The 18,208-nt window shown below is 39.9% G+C and overlaps 1 protein-coding gene across 1 annotated transcript in view; it reads right to left on the bottom strand.

The window, feature by feature from the left end:
- The window catches only part of NCAM2 (neural cell adhesion molecule 2), a 487,115-nt gene that overhangs the window by 147,752 nt on the left and 321,155 nt on the right, over nt 1-18,208 (bottom strand). The window contains 3 exon segments of the mRNA XM_075712794.1: nt 877-1,020; nt 3,336-3,542; nt 4,347-4,421. Of these exon segments, the coding sequence (XP_075568909.1) occupies nt 877-1,020; nt 3,336-3,542; nt 4,347-4,421 (426 nt within the window).

Here is an 18,208-nt window from a genome sequence, read left to right as displayed (position 1 = left end):
GATTTCATAAGAGACCAAATATAACTTTTCATTTTCATTTTGAAATAAAAATAATATTTAATTTCTAAAGAACAACAATTTTAAGTGCATGCACTACTACAACCTTGAGTTTTAGTACAAGCAGAGATAAAGATTGATGATAAGATGGATAAGCTGGTTCATTGACAATGTTAGTTCCATTTCCAGAAAATGTGGAAAGTCTTTTTTTCCGTAAAGTCAAAGAAGAATATTGAGACAGCACTGAAAAATGGTTTACAGTATTTGAGGGGGTAAATAACACAAATTCTATATGCCTAATTAATTCTCTCTACAGACTTAGAACTTGCATGGGGGGAGGTGACATTCATCTTCACCTAACTTTATCAGCCTAGCTGTTAGGGAATCTAGCCTAAACAGATCACCTATATCCCCAGTTGTTTGTAACTCAAAGGGTAGCTTACACTCATATAAGTAAATTCTCACAATAGTGCAAAAAGCCTACGCACCTGAAAGTCTCTGAGCTAGTGTGCAAGTATATGAAAGTATATATAGCTTTCTCTGCACAGTGAAGTTTATCTCCGTGTGTTTTAAAAATGTGTTCAACTCCTACACACATGGCAACCCAGGAGGAGTTCCTGTGAAGGAGCTCCCAGAAATCTTTTGGGCATTTGGACCATCATGTTACATCGAGACAAAATTTCCAATTGGAACAAAATGATACATGAAGGAAACCATTGCATATGGATTCTCTATGGACCACAGAACCTGGTTAAATTCTACTTAAGCTGATTGGCTAATCAAAATCCATCCTCCACTACAATGTGATTAGTCATCTTCTACAATAATATTTTAATATTATTTAGAATGTATAACTTAAAGAGTTACCAAAATACTAACTGTCAGCAATAGCTGTGACTTCCTCATTCCGATACAACCAGCTGACAATGGGAGCAGGTGAACTAGTAACACGGCAAACAACTTCTGCATCTTCTCCCTGCCTGAACTCTTGTGGAGATACTATGTCTCGGAAAGTGAGCTTTTCTGAAAAGGAAGAAAACAGAATATAGTAAGCGTCTTCCAGTTCACTTAACATTAAAATTATATGTGATACCACATCAGACAAAGATGATTATTAAGACTTCTCATTGTGATAATACAGAATTATTTCCATAATATAATTTTCCCAGATAAGACTCAAATGGTCCCGGACACATGACTTCCACTCTGTATGCAGAAATGATTTAACAATAATTTTGCTTTATGAAAATCTTTGTTTTATTTATATAAACTAAGCATGTTTTATAAATATATTTTTCATTATTGTCAACGTTCCAGACCTCAGTTTTGAAACTCTAGTTTTTTGAAGGTCTATATATTCAGGTTAATAGTCTATTTGCTCTCTTGTGTGTTTTATTCCTTATGATCTTATTATTGAATTAAAACCTCATGTTTTTATTCCATCAAAACTTCCATCAAAATCAACAAAATTATTTGGAAAAGTCTTATTAAAAAGGTGGAAAATGATCAGCTCAGTAAAACATAAAATCTTAAAAGCCAGTGGGAAACTACATGGAAAAACTTAATATTAAGTCAGAAGAATCTGTAGTGGGTTTTTTAGGAAATAACAAGATTTTTTTAGGTGATGAGGCTTTTAATTATTCCAACCCCAAATAACCAAACTTGATATTTAATTTTATTAGTGGGTTGAATAAGTTTAGTATTATTAGAATTTAGTGTTAGAAGTCCAAGATGGCATTAATTCATGATCTCATACAAGATCTAATGCAGAAACCAATTGCCTGACAAAAAATTCTGGAAGATTTTCTTGCACACAGAAGAAACAAACTGACCTACGTTCTCTAGGATCAAAGACTGCCAATTACATTTCAGAGGACACTTTGGAGAACGTAAGTCAGAGATGCAACTTCACCTCCACCTTTTTGCACTGATACAAGTGCAGGCTCAAATAATGCACACAGTTCCCACAGGAGAGGGAGTACACTTTTGTTATATACATCTCTTGTATACTTTTACAAAGTATTTGTATGAAATGTTTGAAGTATTTGACCATATGTAAGTTAAAAGAAAAACTCTCACAGACATCAGTGAGAACTGAACCAGACTCTAGGAGTACAGTGTATCCTGCTTTTTCCTTACAATATACCACAAATATGAATAATGAAACTTTTATATGTCAGTTCCCACAAACCTTCACATTTATTGTGTAGGTCTTCGGGTTTATCTGACCTCATAATTATTAAAATTACAAAATGTGAACACTTCAGAAGTTTTCAACCTTGCTCAGCAGTCTGCTAATGGAGTGACTGGCAGTTTTAAGCATACAAACGGATTCCACAAGACCTGAAATCCTCTGAACTGCCAGCTTTCAAGCTATCATGTAATCTCTTCTAACTGCTATTATCATTTTAATGTTTGTTTTATCCATCATTTTTAATTGTATGTCTTTTGTTATCTGAGTTATCTGTACTATTCAGAAGCAGTGCTCTATGATTCTACTCTATATTTTCTGTCTCATTGCAATTCCTTAGAGCTCAGTCCATCCACAAACAATTTTTTAATGAATATTAAAAAACTATTCTCCAATTAAGTTAGAGGATAACTCAGCTGAAAGGCTGTTGGCCTATGTCCCACCCTTTCACCAACAAAGACCTTGCCTTATATCTTCACAGTGTACTTGTTTAATGTATTGCTTTTAGGCATTTTTGACTGATCTAAAGAAAATAGTACAATGTAAAGTTATTTAACTAAACTCAAAAAAAAGAACTGTCTCAGAGAATCTCTTACCACAACAGAATGGATTTACTTCTCAAATACACTCCTCAATTAGTTGTTTGTAATTGAAATGCATTTTGGTTGCTTATTACATTAAGCTTCAATGCTTTATGGCAAAATTCCATTATAGGCAAAGAATAGGAAAAGACTGACATAAAAATAACTAATCAGTCTAAACTCCACTTTTTTAATGACATATATTGCACTTCCTGCACTTTTATTTATGCACATATTTGTAATAGGTTGTAGTTGTATTTGTAGTAAGAATTAGGCTGACATAACTTTTTTCTCATATTTCCTCTCTTCCATGAGGGGCATACAGTGCACCCTCATAAGATCCCATTCTAAGATACAAAGGAAAAGTGATCTACAATATTACAAAGTGTCTATCCATTTTATTTAAGTCCTTGTCATAATGTCTATTAACCAAACTGCAGGAGATGCAATTATTTGGAAGAAAAGGTTCAGAGCCTGGGAAGATATTTTGATAGGCTTTACTTTCTCAATAGCAGTGGCTTTTAAAACATAGTCTTTCATTAGTTAATTGATAATATTTTACTTACGATAAATTTCCAAAACAACAGTAGCTTCTTGAGTTTGTCCTTTAGCATCTGTTGCTTGACACCGATATATACCAGCATCTTCTACATCTGCATTATAAATGGTTAGACGTGATCGAACACCTTCTTTCTGAACAACCACTCTTTGACTAGAAACAATCTTCTCTCCTTGTGGATTGTACCAATCTATGTTGTCAGGCTCACCAATGGCTACAAACAAAACCAAAAAACAATCCAATATTAGAAGTCCAGGCAGACACTGTGCAATGCATATGCCTACACAATGCACAATGTCTATGCAATGTCAGAGAATTACTAAATTGTGAAAGTTGTGAGAAAGTCTGTAGGAAGATAAGCAAGGCAAAAACTGCAGGCAGATGTATGATTGTTGAGACAGGATAACTAGCAGCTCAAGGATTCAGGAGGGAAAAAATAAACACAGAAATGCATAAAGTCTTAAAAGAAAGAAACAGGCTGTTCAGCAGTCACTGGATCAACAGATCAAGTCATCAGTCAGTTGGGTTGTCAGTGTAGTCAGGCCTTGTGTCATTGTCAACGGAAGATGCCAACTCAGCAATGTCAAGGATCCACATCAGGCAGCTGCAAATGCAAACACTTCACCCCTTGACTGATACCTGCCTCACTAGAAAAGACTCTTGGGCTGTCTCATTAGATTGGAGAGAATACTAAAGCTTAGCCTAGTAGCTTATTTAACTTGTTAGTTTAGACAAGTGAAAATATTTTAACTAAAGAAGCATCCTAACAGATATAAATTACCTGTACTGATATAGACAATTCAAACTGAGTGATTCAGAGTCTGAAATGAATACTTTCTAGACTGGAAATCCAAAGCCAGTGAAGATCTACTATTTATCACAATTCTCACAAGTCAATGTGAATATACAAAAATATGCTAATTTAAGCTACTGTGAATCAATTAATTCAGTTTCAAATTATGTAGAAGGTTGAAAACCTAACAAAAAATAGATACCTACAAATAAAATGAATACATACCTGTGCATGTGAAGAATTTGGATTCACCCACACTGAGCTCAACTTTGCTAAGTGAAATTGTAACTTGAAGTAGAGCTGAAAAATACAAAGTAGATTGTGAATACAGTTTGGCATTTACCATTTTAAATTTTATATTTTCAGGTTTTGTATTTTCTCATTCTATACTATAGAACCTGTTCAACAAATCTGAGTAGTCTCAGCTAAGCATTGTATCTTTTGAACTGGAGCATATATAGAGGTGGAGAAAACAATGAAAATAAAGAAAAGATGTTACATGAAGGATAACAGCCTGTCCTGGTTTTGGCTGGGATAGAGTTAATTTTCTTCCTAGTAACTGGCATAGTGCTATGTTTTGGATTTAGTATAAGAATGATGCTGATGCACACTGATGTTTTAGTTGTTGCTAAGTACTGCTTACACCAGTCAAGGACTTTTCAGCTTCCCATGCTCTGCCAGGTGCACAAGAAACTGGGAGGGGGCACAGCCAGGACAGCTGACCCAAACTGACCAAAGGGCTATTCCATACCATATGATGTCATGCTCACTACATAAGCTGCGGGGAGCTGGCCGGGGGGAATAGTCGCTGCTTGGGAACTGTCTGGGTATCGGTCGGTGGGTGGTGAGCAACTGCATTGTGCATCACTTGCTTTGTATGTTATTATTACTGTTACTACTATATTGTTATTATTACTACTACTATTTTACTTTATTTTATTTCAATTATTAAACTGTTCTTATCTCAACCCAGGAGTTTTTCCTCACTCTTACTCTTCCGATTCTCTCCTCCACCCCACCGGGGCAGGGGGAGTGAGTGAGCAGCTGCATGGTGCTTAGTTGCTGGCTGGGGTTAAACTACAACACAGCCTCATATCCTAAAACTGAGGACAAAATTAAAGAAAAAAAGAAAAAGGGATAGAAATATACACAAACATAAACCCACAAATTCAGTGAGAATAAAGTGACTGGGAATACTCAGCATAGACTGACCAAGCGTAAATAATGCCTGACCAGCCCCACTGCCTTCTAGGATAAAATGATTAGTTTTGTGGATGAGGGAAGAACAGTGAGTGGCAATTACCTTGACTTTACCAAGGCTTTTGACACTGCCTCCCACAATATTATCGTATTCCAGTGTTGCACTGTGGCAGATGCAGTCTGTTCTAGCTGACTCCACAATGGACCCACTGCAGGACATAGCTGAGCCAGCTGGAGGAGTTTGTGGCACCTCTTAGAACACCAAGACGGAGGTACAAGAAGGTCAGAGCAACAGGAGGTGCTCCATGGCACAGTCGGTAACACCCTTGAAGGGACTGTGGCCCATGCATAAGGCTATGCCAGAGTAAGTACACTCCCAAAAGGCCTGTGGCCTGTGGATAACCCACAATGGAACAGAGGAAATCAGTTAGGCAGAAGGAACAGTGGAAGAAAAGAGTGAGAAAGAAGGAATGGCAGAAAGAAACCAGTATGTCCTCACCAACCTCCTGCATCACCCATCATCTCACTGAAGGGACTGAATGTAACCTGCATTAACTGTGATAACAAGGGGAGTGGAGACTGGGAATGGGGAAAGAGACATATCTGGAGATTGGGAAAAGGGAAGAAAGGTCTTTTCCCTAAGTGTTTAAGTATTTGTCTTCTTTGTTTCCCAATACTTAAATCAGTAATTAAATGTTTATGATACTGATTGAGAAATAAAGTTAAATTCCCCAACTAGAGTCTGTTTTGCCCACAACAGCAATTTGCCAGTCATTTTCCTGTCTTTACTTGACCCATGAGTTTTCTCACTCCCAGTCTTCCTACTTTCATCCCTGTCTTGCTGCGGGTGGCAGGACTGAGCAAGTGGCTGTGTGGGTGCTTGGCTGCCAGCTGAAGCCAATCTACCACATCAAGTTAGGGTGTTACAGTCTCGATGAGTGGACAGCTAGGCTGGTAAAAAAGCTAGTTGGATGGTTAGACTTAGAAGGCAGTGGCTAATGGGTCATACTCTACCTGGAGACTAGTAACAAGTAAGGTACTGTAGGGTTCTGTCCTGGGATCTGTCCTATTTAACACCTTTATCAATGATGTGAAGGAGGTCATTGACCTAGAGAGACTGGAAGAATGTATCAACAGGAACAACATAACATTCAATAAGGATAAGTGCTAAGTTCTGCACCTGGGAGGGAATAAGCTCTTGGGAGTCATACAACTGGTAAGGAGAGGCTGGGGGGAGCCCAGCTTGTTCAATCTGCAGAAGAGAGCACTGCAGGGGAGCCTAACGGTCACCCACCCATACCTATGGGGAATTCATCAAGACGATGAAGCCAGGCTCTTCACAGTAGTGTATGGCAGATAGATGAAAGACAAGTTGAAACAAGAGAAGCTTAGGCTGAGCGTAAGGGAAAACTTTTTCATGATGCGGACAGTCAGAAAGTGGAGCAGACTGCCCAGAAAGATTATGCAATCTCTGTTCTTAAGAGCTCACTGAATAAAGCCTTGAGCAATCTGGTCTGTCTTTGTAAGTAACCCTGCTTTGAGCAGGAGGTTGGACTAGAGACCTTCTTAAGTCCCTTCCACCTTGAACTATCTTATGGTCCCATGACCCTATGAATAACCTACCCAACACAGCCAGTATTATTGGTGAAGGGCTTATTCGTGCAAAATAACTACGTGCTCTTCAATGATCACAATTCCAGCATTATCATCACCCTAAGTAGCTGTAGCTCTTTAACATCCATTATCTTACAAAATTGGACAATAGATGTTCAAGAACTAATAACAAGGATAGAGAGCCACATTAATTTCAAGCTGTAATCAAGATAGAAGTCAGACAAAAAAAAGGACTAATTTTTTAGGGAAGAAAAGAATCTAAATTTTCTTTCAGTATTATACTCAGTAGAGAACTGGGGTGTATCTGAAGTTTAAAAAGAATAGTATTTCAAGAATCTGGTGTTTTCAGTCTTGAAATACAGTAAGTATGGTCTCTTCCATGACATGGAAATATTTCACTTTTTTGAAAACTGCAACATGAACTACAGTGTCTATTGAATGTCCCAGGCTCACTAGATTCCTTTTTGTATAATTGGTACAAAAGTTGAACAGGACAAACATCTCCAGAGGTGGGGAGTATTACACTCCAAACTAACTTTCCAGTGTGACAAATTTTACCCATGAACATGCCAGAACTTTAAAACTTGCTAAAAACCACAATTATTTGGTTGTATTGATAGTAAAAATTGAAAAAAAAAAAAAAAAAAAGATGAGCACGGAAAAAATAATTATCTAAGTAGCATTCCAAACATATTAATGTGGCTATAATTACAATTAAGAGAAAAGTCTCATGAAATAGATTTGCTATTAACTGATGTACTTTCATGTAATCAGCCTGGATGTTGTAGTTTAACCCAGCAGGCAGCTAAACACCACACAACCATTTGCTCACTCCCCTCAGCACCAGTGGGATGGGGGAGAGAATTGGAAAAAAAAAAAAAAAAGTAAAATTCATGAGCTGAGATAAAGACAGTTTAATAGGGAAAATAACAATAATAATAATGATAAAAGAAGACACAGAAAAAGCGATGCACAATGCAATTGCTCACCACCTGCCGACTGATGCCCAGACAGTTCCTGAGCAGCAGTCACCGCCCCCAAGCCAGCTCCCCCCAGTTCATATACTGAGCATGATGTCATATGGTATGGAATAGCCCTTTGGCCAGTTTGGGTCAGCTGGTGCCCCCTCCCAGCTTCTTGCTGGGAGGGCATGGGAAGCTGAAAAGTCCTTGACTAGCATAAGCACTACTTAGCAACAACTAAACCATCAGTGTGTTATCAACATTATTCTCACACTAAATCCAAAACACAGCACTATACCAGCTACTAGGAAGAAAATTAAGTATCCCAGCCAAAATCAGAACAGTACCCACCCCTTATCTGTGCCATGCCCAGGTCCCAAGCTTTCCAATATATCCCAATTAATCACTACCACCTTCCCTGTCTTTTGATATATGCACACAGATATCATTTCCTTCAGTCTACGGGCCATCCCTACAAAATGTTTGTTAAGTTCATTTCATCCATGACTTTGGGCTCTGTCTGTCTTAACAGTCCTTCAGGGCAGTTGTGTGGTGTTGGACTGTTGCATGCTGAAGCCAGTTCTGGTTCCATCACTGCTGTACTTGTCCGGTTCTATCGTCGCTGCACTTTGCTTGGTTTCATCAAAGTTCATTCTTCATTCATCTAGGTGATTCTTACTGTAATATATTTGATATGGCATATAGCCACCATAGAAGTGATGACATACAGTATTACATGGCAATTAACCATACAATTCAGTTCATTGGCTATTTTCACCCAAAATCAAATCTCCTTGAGGTACACATTGTACTTGCCCATCCTTTAGCATCACCCACCAAGTGCACCCAGGTCCTTGAGCAAAAGCAATCCCACCAATTTGTTTGCCTTTGTCCAAGGCAGGAACAACCCAGACTGTCTTCCCCAGCATTTTTTTTATGTGCACTACAGGGAATTTATCCCCTTCTACAGTACATAAAAGTTTTGACTGGGCAGCGCCAGCTCGATTGGCAGATCCCCTAGCGTTCACTAATCAGGTGGCTTTTGCTAAATACGTATCCCAATGTTTGAATGTCCCAGCACCCATTGTTCTCAGGGTAGTCTTTAACAATCCATTATATCATTCGATTTTGCCTGAGGCTAGTGCATCATAGGGGATGTGATATACCCACACAACGCCATGCTCTTTGGCCCAGGTGTCTATGAGGTTGTTTTGGAAACGAGTCCCATTGTCTGACTCGATTCTTTCTGGGGTGCCATGTCACCACAGGACTTGCTTTTCAAGGCCCAGGATGGTGTTCCAGGCGGTGACATGGGGCACAGGATATGTTTCCAGCCACCAGGTGGTTGCTTCCACCATGGTGAGCACATAGCGCTTGCCTTGGCGGGTGTGTGGGAGTGTGATATAATCAATCTGCCAGGACTCCCCATATTTATATTTCAGCCATTGCCCTCCACACCAGAGGGGCTTCAACCACTTGGCTTGCTTGATTACAGCACGTTTCACATTCATGAATAATCTGTGCAATACCGTCCATAGTTAAGTCCACCCCTCGATCATGAGCCCATCTATATGTTGCATCTCTTCCTTGATGGCCTAAGGTGTCATGGGCCCACTGAGCTATAAATAATTCACCCTTATGTTGCCAGTCCAGGTCCACCTGACCACTTCAATCTTAGCAGCCTGATCCACCTGCTGGTTGTTTTGATGTTCTTCAGTGGCCCAACTCTTGGATACGTGAGCATCTACGTGACAAACTTTTACAACCAGGTTCTCTACCCGGGCAGCAATATCTTGTCACAATGCGGCAGCCCAGATGGGTTTGCCTCTGAGCTGCCAGTTGCTCTGCTTCCATTGCTGCAACCAACCCCACAGGGCATTTGCCACCATACATGCGTCAGTATGGAGATAAAGGACTGGCTACTTTTCTCATTCAGCAATGTCTAAAGCCAGCTGGATGGCTTTCACCTCTGCAAACTGACTCAACTCCCCTTCTCCTTCAGCAGTTTCTGTGACTTGTCATATAGGACTCCATACAGCAGCTTTCAACCTCCAGTGTTTTCCTACACTACAACAGGACCCATCAGTGAACAGGGCATATTACTTCTCAGTTTCTGTAGTTTAGTATATAGTGGGGCCTCCTCAGCACGCATCACCTCCTCTGGCGATATTCCGAAATCTTTGCCTTCTGGCCAGTCCACGATCACTTCCAAGATTCCTGGGTGACTGGGGTTTCCTATTCGAGCCTGTTGTGTGATCAGTGGGACCCACTTACTCCACACAGCATCAGTTGCATGATGTGTAGAGGGGACCCTCCCTTTGAACATCCAGCCCAGCACTGGCAGTCAGGGTGCCAGCAGGAGCTGTGCTTTGGTACCAACCACTTCTGAAGCAGCTCAAACCTCTTCATACACTGCCAATATCTCTTCCTCAGCTGAAGCATAGCGGGCCTCACATCCTCTGTATCCCTGACTCCAAAAACTCTAGGGTCGACCTCAAGTATCCCCTGGTGCTTTTTGCCAGAGGCTCCAGGTAGGGCCACTCTCCCCGGCTGCGGTGTAAAGCACATTTTTAATATCCTGCCCTGCACAGACTGGCCCAATGGCTACTGCATGAACTATCTCCCGTTTAATTTGTTCAAAGGCTTGTCGTTGCTCTGGGCCCCAAATCGTTCTTCTTCCAGGTGACTTGATAGAGAGGGCTTACGATCAGACTGTAATTTGGAATACGCATTCTCCAGAAATCCACAATGTCTAAGAAAGCTTGTTTCCTTTTCACTGATTGGTGGGGACATACGTGTTATTCTGTTGATCACATTCATTGGGATCTCATGACGTCCATCTTGCCATTTTATTCCTAAAAACTGGATCTCCAGTGCAGGTCCCTTGACCTTACTTTGTTTTATGGCAAAACCAGCCTTCAGAAGGATTTGGACTATTTCCTTCCCGTTCTCAAAAACTTCTTCTGCTGTATTGCCCCACACGATGATGTCATCAATGTATTGCAGGTGTTCTGGAGCCTCACCCTGTTCCAGTGCTGTCTGGATCAGTCTATGGTGGGGCATCAGGGGAATCAGGTAAATGGTGGGGCTGCGTTTCCACCCCCGGGGCAGTTGATTCCAAGTGTACTGGCTGCCCTTCCAAGTGAAAGCAAACTGTGGCCTGCAGTCTGCTGCCAAAGGGATTGGGAAAAACGCATTAGTGATACCAATTTTGGCATACCACTTGGCTGCCTTTGACGCCAGTTTGTAGTTCTAGTATGTCCGGCATGGCAGCACTCAGCTGCAGAGTGACTTTGTTCAGGCCACAATAGTCCACTGTTAGTCTCCACTCCCCATTAGACTTTTGCACTGGCCATATGGGACTGTTAAAGGGTGAGCGAGTCTTGCTGATTACTCCTTGGCTCTCCAGGCAACGAATCAGCTTATGGATGGGAATCAGAGAGTCTCGGTTGGTGCAATATTGCTGCCGGTGCACTGTTGTGGTAGCAACTGGCACCTGTTGTTCTTCAGCCCTCAGCAACTCCACAATAGAAGGGTCCTCCAAGAGACCAGGCAAGGTGGACAGCTGTTTAATTTCCTTTGTCTCCAAGACAGCTATACCAAAAAGCCCACTGGTACCCTTTTGGGTCCTTGAAACACCCTCTCCTAAGGTAGTCTATGCCAAGGACGCATGGAGCCTCTGGGCCAGTCACAATGGGGTGTTTTTGCCACTCACTCCCAGTTAGGCTCACTTCAGCCTCCAATACAGTCAGTGTTGGGACCCCCCTGTCACTCCAGAAATACAGATGGGTTCTGCCCCTCTATAGTTTGATGGCATTAGGGTACACTGTGCACCAGTGTCCACTAGAACCCTATACTCCTGTGGGCCTTTATGTGCCAGGCCATTGAATCCACACAGTCCAGTAAACCTGGTTGTCCCTTTCCTCCACCTGGCTGGACACAGGGCCCCTCTAATACTAGTCATAGTATTTGTTGTTCACTTCTTGTAAATGCAAATCGGAAGTACCTTTATTAAAATCACAAGTAAAATCAGCCATTCTACTCTGTCTGGGGAACTGCTCACTGGAAACTGGAGCTGCAATTTTCCTGGAAGAACCCCCTTTTGTGATTATTTTTCCTTGCAACTCAGGAACCCATGCCTCTAGGGTTGAGGTAGATTTTCCATCCCACTTCCTCATGTCCTCTCCGTGGTCACACAGTTAAAACCACAGGGTAGCTTGTGGTGTGTACCCACTATATCCTCTCTCTTGAGCAGAGGCACACTTCCTCCTAATGGCTGAGATACTGGTCTGTACAGGTGGGGAGTAGGAGATATCCTCTTTGAGTTGCTAGAACTCCTGGGACAGTTTTTCCACAGCCGAGGTGCAGGCCCATAGGGAGGAAGAGATACTTTCTTCATATTGCCGGAGTTGGCCAGCCAATTCATCCACCGTTTGTTCTTCTCCATCTTTCCAGGTCAGTACTGCCAATGAGTTGGCATATGACAATTGTGCGCTCCATACAGACTTGGGTCGTGTGCACTTGACTTCATCTGGATCTTTGGATAACTGCTCATTGTCCACGTTACTATAAATCACCTCCAGCATGGCTAATTCTTTCAGGTACTGGATACCTCTCTCCATGGTAGTCTACTTGCCTGGGTGATATATAACATCTTCCTTGAAGGGATACCTTTCCTTCACGCCTGACAGGAGTTGCCTCCCGAGGCTGAGGGCTTGTGCCCCTTTTCCAATCACTTTGACAATGCCCCCTTCCCTAGAAAGGGATCCCAGCTGTTTGGCTTCCTTACCCTCTAATTCCAGGCTACTGGACCCATTATCCCAGCATCAGAGCAGCCAGGTGACAATGTGCTTGCTGGGACGACGGCTGAAATCTTTTCACATGCGTCACAGCTCACTCAGTGATAGGGACCGGGTCATTACCATCTCATTTATGGGCTGTGCCTCTTCCACCTCCTGTTCTCGTGACGGCCCTAGTTCATCTTCATCCCTTACTAAATGAGTTGATCTTCTTGTGTGTTTCTTCTTGGTGTACTGATACCAGCAAAGGCTGGTTCTCTGGTTCAGCTGCAATGCCTGTTGCTGGGGTTTGAGTAGCTTCAGTGTCCATTGTGGGGGTAGATCTCTGGATGGTATTCTTAAATAGTTGTTTAACCCTAAGCAAGACCTGACACACATTCAAGAGACATAACAATAAGACCATGCCGGTTTGAACATCCCAAGGATATTAAAAATTCTCAAGACCTGTTGTAACTAGCCTGAAGGAGAAAGGGAAGGTGAAGGAGTGGACAAAGCATCGCTCCCTGCCTCCCCAGTAGATCAGTTCTCCTAAGTATTTATAATTTCCAAGAGGTTGCTCCCAAGGTACAGAGATCATGGCAATGCCGAGTACAAATACCAGATTAGTCTCCCAACCAATAATTTTATCATATCATAAGCCAGTGCTACATAACCTTGACCCAGCTCACAGTGGTGATAAACAGCACAACAATGAACATATACTGTAAGTAAGGTGTTACATAATACAACTTTGAGACTGAGCACGACAACTTTGAGAGCGAATAAATCAACATTGTGAGCAGTGACTATTAAACCAATATAACGAATGCTTATAACAAATTTGCCGTAACATGCTCTGGTCAGATCTGTTGTTATCTCAACCCTTTCTGTCCCATGTTGGGTGCCAAAATGGACTGTTGTGGTTTAACCTAACAGGCAGCGAAACACCACACAGCCGTTTGCTTGCTCCCCTCACTGCCAGTGGGATAGGGGAGAGAATCTGGAAAAACACCAGTAAAATTCTTGGGCTGAGGTAAAGACAGTTTAATAGGACAGAAAAGGAAGGGAAAATAACAATAATAATAATAATGATAAAAGAACACACAAAATAAGTGATACACAATGCAATTGCTCACCACCTGCTGACCAATGCCCAGCCAGTTCCCAAGCAGCAGTCACCACCCCCTGAGCAACTCCCCCCAGTTTACATAATGAGCATGATGTTATATGGTATGGAATAGCCCTTTGGCCAGTTTGGGACAGCTGTCCTGGCTGTGCCCCCTCCCAGCTTCTTGCTGGGAGGGCATGGGAAGCTGAAAAGTCCTTGAGTAGTGTAAGCACTACTCTCATGCTAAATCCAAAATGCAGCACTATACCAGCTATTAGGAAGAAAATGAACTCTATCCCAGCCGAAACCAGGAAACTGAATAAGCAAGAATTAGACCAGACTTGAATTTTTTGTTCAGTAGTCATATCAAAAGCCAAAGAAAAAACAGGCAAAGAAAAATGAAGATTACTTCAGTATCAGTCTGCCAAACTAAATTTAACAGAATTGGGTATTTTCTACCCAAAAAAAGAAGTCAAACATCTGTACGTTAAACAACATTTTTCATGAGATGTCCTGAACTGTGGATACTTTTTCTGAGGAGATCATCACAACTGAACTTACTTTTTTAAAAATTATTATTACTATTTTATACCCTGCCCCCCATAAGAAAATAGCTAAGAAGAAAAAACACAAAAAGCCTCCAAGAACACATCCCACTTCAGGCAAAAGTAAATATATGTTTGTACTCTGTTTGCTAACATCAAAACTTGTCAGTCCATAAAGAGTGTCAGGAAGAGGTCATGGCTGCCTAGAGGTCAGGAAGAAACTGACGTGGTTTATAAAAATGTTGAATCTAGTAGCAGAGCAGATACTAGTACCATTCTCATTGCAATAGCAAGGAACACAGTGAAGGCTCCTTTAGGACAAACACATAGCACTGACAGAGAAAGAGACCAATGTACACATTCTCATCTATGGTCTTTAAGTCCATGGTACCAGAAGCAAAGGACAAGCTTAGGTATAGGAAAGGAAATGAGTTTCAGACAAAGTTTATTTTTGTTGTAATAGGCATCAAGGAGTAATAAATCATCTAGGAGGCTACTCAAAGCCTTTCTTCTTTATTTACCTGTCAGGGTAAGCTTCACTTTAACCTCAGGACATATAATTGCTGGTTGAAAACCACTGTACTATTAAATTCAGAGGTTGGGAAATTTCAAGAGATTAGAGCCTGGACATTTATTTGAAATCACAAACTCACTTTTTAGGTCCTTTGCCACCACTTGTCTGGTACTATGTTTTTTTATAGAGTTTGTAGCCTTGTAGAGTTGCTTCAGAAATATGTACGTTAGCATTTCAGGAGTATTGCTTCAAGGACCATTTTGTTGCTCAGTTCCAGTAACTATGTTGATGTTAACTATGTAAATGCAATAGATTAAGTAATAAATGTCAGGTAGAATGTAAGGAACTGCATGATGGGAGGTGAAAAGCAAAGTCAGAGAATATTTTTCCTTCATCAGTGAAATAGATCTTTGAGACTGTAACACAGTTTTGGCAAAGGGACGAAGTCCATTTAAAATTCTTAGCATAAGTGCAATTATAAACTTTGTGGAGACATGCTAGCTACATCTCTGAAACAAAAAGGAAATAATATTTTGTACATATGGTACTTTAATATTTACAAAATATAAAAATATAAGACCATCTGTCCAATTTTTCCAGCCTCATCATTTTCCTAGCTCTGCTTCATGTAAACAGAAAAATATTGCTTTATGCAAACTAGAATGAAAAATATTGCCCAAGTGATTAATCTAGCAATCTATGCTTATTAGGTAGTCAGACAAATAGTCCAGTACTAAGCTAGGAGAAGGCTCACTCATCACTTACCAGAAGTAAAATATTGCAGAGACAACACATCCAGAAAGTTTTACATTACTTCCAAATTTATTTCAAGAACTACATAGATGCATTAGTTTATTATAAGCTCTGATGAAGATGGCATGCAACATACACACAATTCAAGTTATTGCTGTACACTAACAGCTAATGGATTCATATAAAAGGGAGTTGCTTGTACCAGCCTGGTCTAAAGGTCTTTGAATACACAGGCGAATACTTATTTTATCAGGTCAGTGAAGATGCTCAAAAAATTCAAGTCAGTAGAGGCTGTGTCTAGCTATGTTAAACCAAGCTCAGAAATGAATAGTAGCTTCTTGATAGATCTCACGAAATACTGCCTCTTCCCATGTTTCCAAGGATATTACCTAACTAGCTATAAATAATAATAAAAAATATTTTGTTAAAAAAAGCAAGATCTAGAAGATCCCTTCATGGGATCCTCCACAGAACACTGTGGAGTGTAATGCTACTGTAGTATAGCTGTTCCAGGAAAAAGTTAAGTCAGTCAGGGCTTCACTCAGTCTTCAGTACATGCACAATTTTACAGCTAAAAAAGCACTATTAGCACTAGGTGATATAACCAATCCCTTCCATTTTGAACATAGTCATTATAAAAGAATTATTATCAGCTGTACTACACTAAGAGGATTCTGCTGAATTATTCCTTAATGGGTTTAAAAATCACTTAGGAAGATAAGTAAGAATAATAATAAGAGGTCCACTTGTTCTATTAAATATGGAGACAGATGACTATTCATAAGACCTAATATTTAGTAGACATTTATTTCAGTCCCATTTGCACTAGTGTCCTTCACATTTCAGAACTAGCATCAGAAACCTTTCATAGCTGTCTACACAGATGATTACCTAATGCAACAGAAGCGAGGTGTCATCAGTGAGAGCTTAGAAAAAGTGTCACTCGCATATGTACTTCTATTGTCACTTAGCAATATATAAAAACAAGTTAAATGTGTATACTATATCAATGTATATTTAAAACATATATATAAGATATATTAGATACTAAAAAGGAAAAGGAGACAATATTTGAATAAAATCTGAAAAATCTTGGGTAAAGCTCTGCTCTGACTAGTAACGCCATCCAGCAACTTCTTGATAATTCCATTTCTTAAAAAAATTCCTAAACACTCCAAAACCATGAAAAGCTTCCTTTTGTTTGTATTGAAAAGTATGACAACAGGCAGATAGCAAAAAAACAAAACATACTATATTCTGCCCCAGTTTCCACAACGTAAATTTGGTACAATATAGTTGAACAGTTTTATGCTACATCAATAGATCTGAATGCATTTTCAAATTTACTTTTGAGCAATGAGACAGCACTCTACCATCTACCATGGAGGGATCTTTCTAAATCTGTTGGGCTGCAAACCCACCGAAAGGGAGAGGGTAATGTGAAGGCAGTAAAAAGGAAAGGAAGACAAAACAAGGCATAGCTTGGGATCAACATGGAGCTAAGAAGAGGAGTTATAGCTACAGACGCTAATTCAGATGGCTTTGGCAGTGGCTTCTACGAAAAACAAGTAGACTGCAAGACACAGCTGAGAGAAGGACTGTATTCTTTGTGAAGGTCCTAATTCTGCTTAGCGTAAGTTCTCTGACCACGGTTATAACTTAGGCTATTGGTATGCTTTGATTTCATGTAGTAAGTAAACTTACTTGGATAATGCTGTTTTGTTTTCAGTAAATGTTTACACTAGTATTTAATATTTAATATGCTTAGAAAACTTGACTTCATTATTCTTGAGCATGAAGAAATTAGTAAGTTTTTAATTGGTATCAAATTCAATCCCAGAACAACCATTCTCCCAGTTGACCTTTTTTCCCTTTATTATGCAGGCTTCTGAGAAGATTCTGTTTAAATCCACCGATTCCCAGATAAAAGTGAATGGGCTTTGTATGAAAATTACACTAACACAATCCTTGCAGAAATGGATTCTCTCTTAAATTTCTAGTATTTCCTAGTTTTAATATACTTTGAAATACCAAAAAGTGTGCTTTGTTTTGTTTTTAAATACTATACTTTACATCCATTTGGACTCCTAAACTGAAATGAGGAAACAGAAACTATTAAATGTACACTGAACTTGTTAAGTAACAGACAGTTCAAGGGCATTTTATTTCAGGGCAAATGTTTTTTTTAGGTTCTTTTTAAAAATCTCAAAATCAGTTAACTTATATCACCTATTAATTCAGCAAAGTCAGAAATACAAAAACATTATGTAATCAATAAAGTTACAGTTCAGTAAGAGAAAGTCTGATTTGAGCTCTTTCCATGAGTAATCAAACAATCAGGAACCATACACCTCTGTCCTAAAGAATTCCATTAAAGCAACAGTACAAAATAGAGCTGAATTGAAGTCTGTTAAGCTGTTTGCACTTGAGAGACAGAATCACCAAATAAAGTTCAGAGATATGTTAAGTCACCTAAGGTACTATTTTTTTTTCCTATAGACAATGAAGACGACTCCAACATTGTAGACCTTTGCAGAAGGAATGGCATGCAGTCAGATATTACACAAAAGATGACCATTAAAGCTAATGACATCATTACTAAAATTATCATTA

Source organism: Pelecanus crispus, chromosome 1, assembly GCF_030463565.1.
Source record: "Pelecanus crispus isolate bPelCri1 chromosome 1, bPelCri1.pri, whole genome shotgun sequence".
Lineage (NCBI taxonomy): Eukaryota > Metazoa > Chordata > Aves > Pelecaniformes > Pelecanidae > Pelecanus > Pelecanus crispus.
The sequence above is the reverse complement of the archived record's forward strand: the minus strand, read 5'-3'. Positions and strand labels throughout refer to the sequence as shown.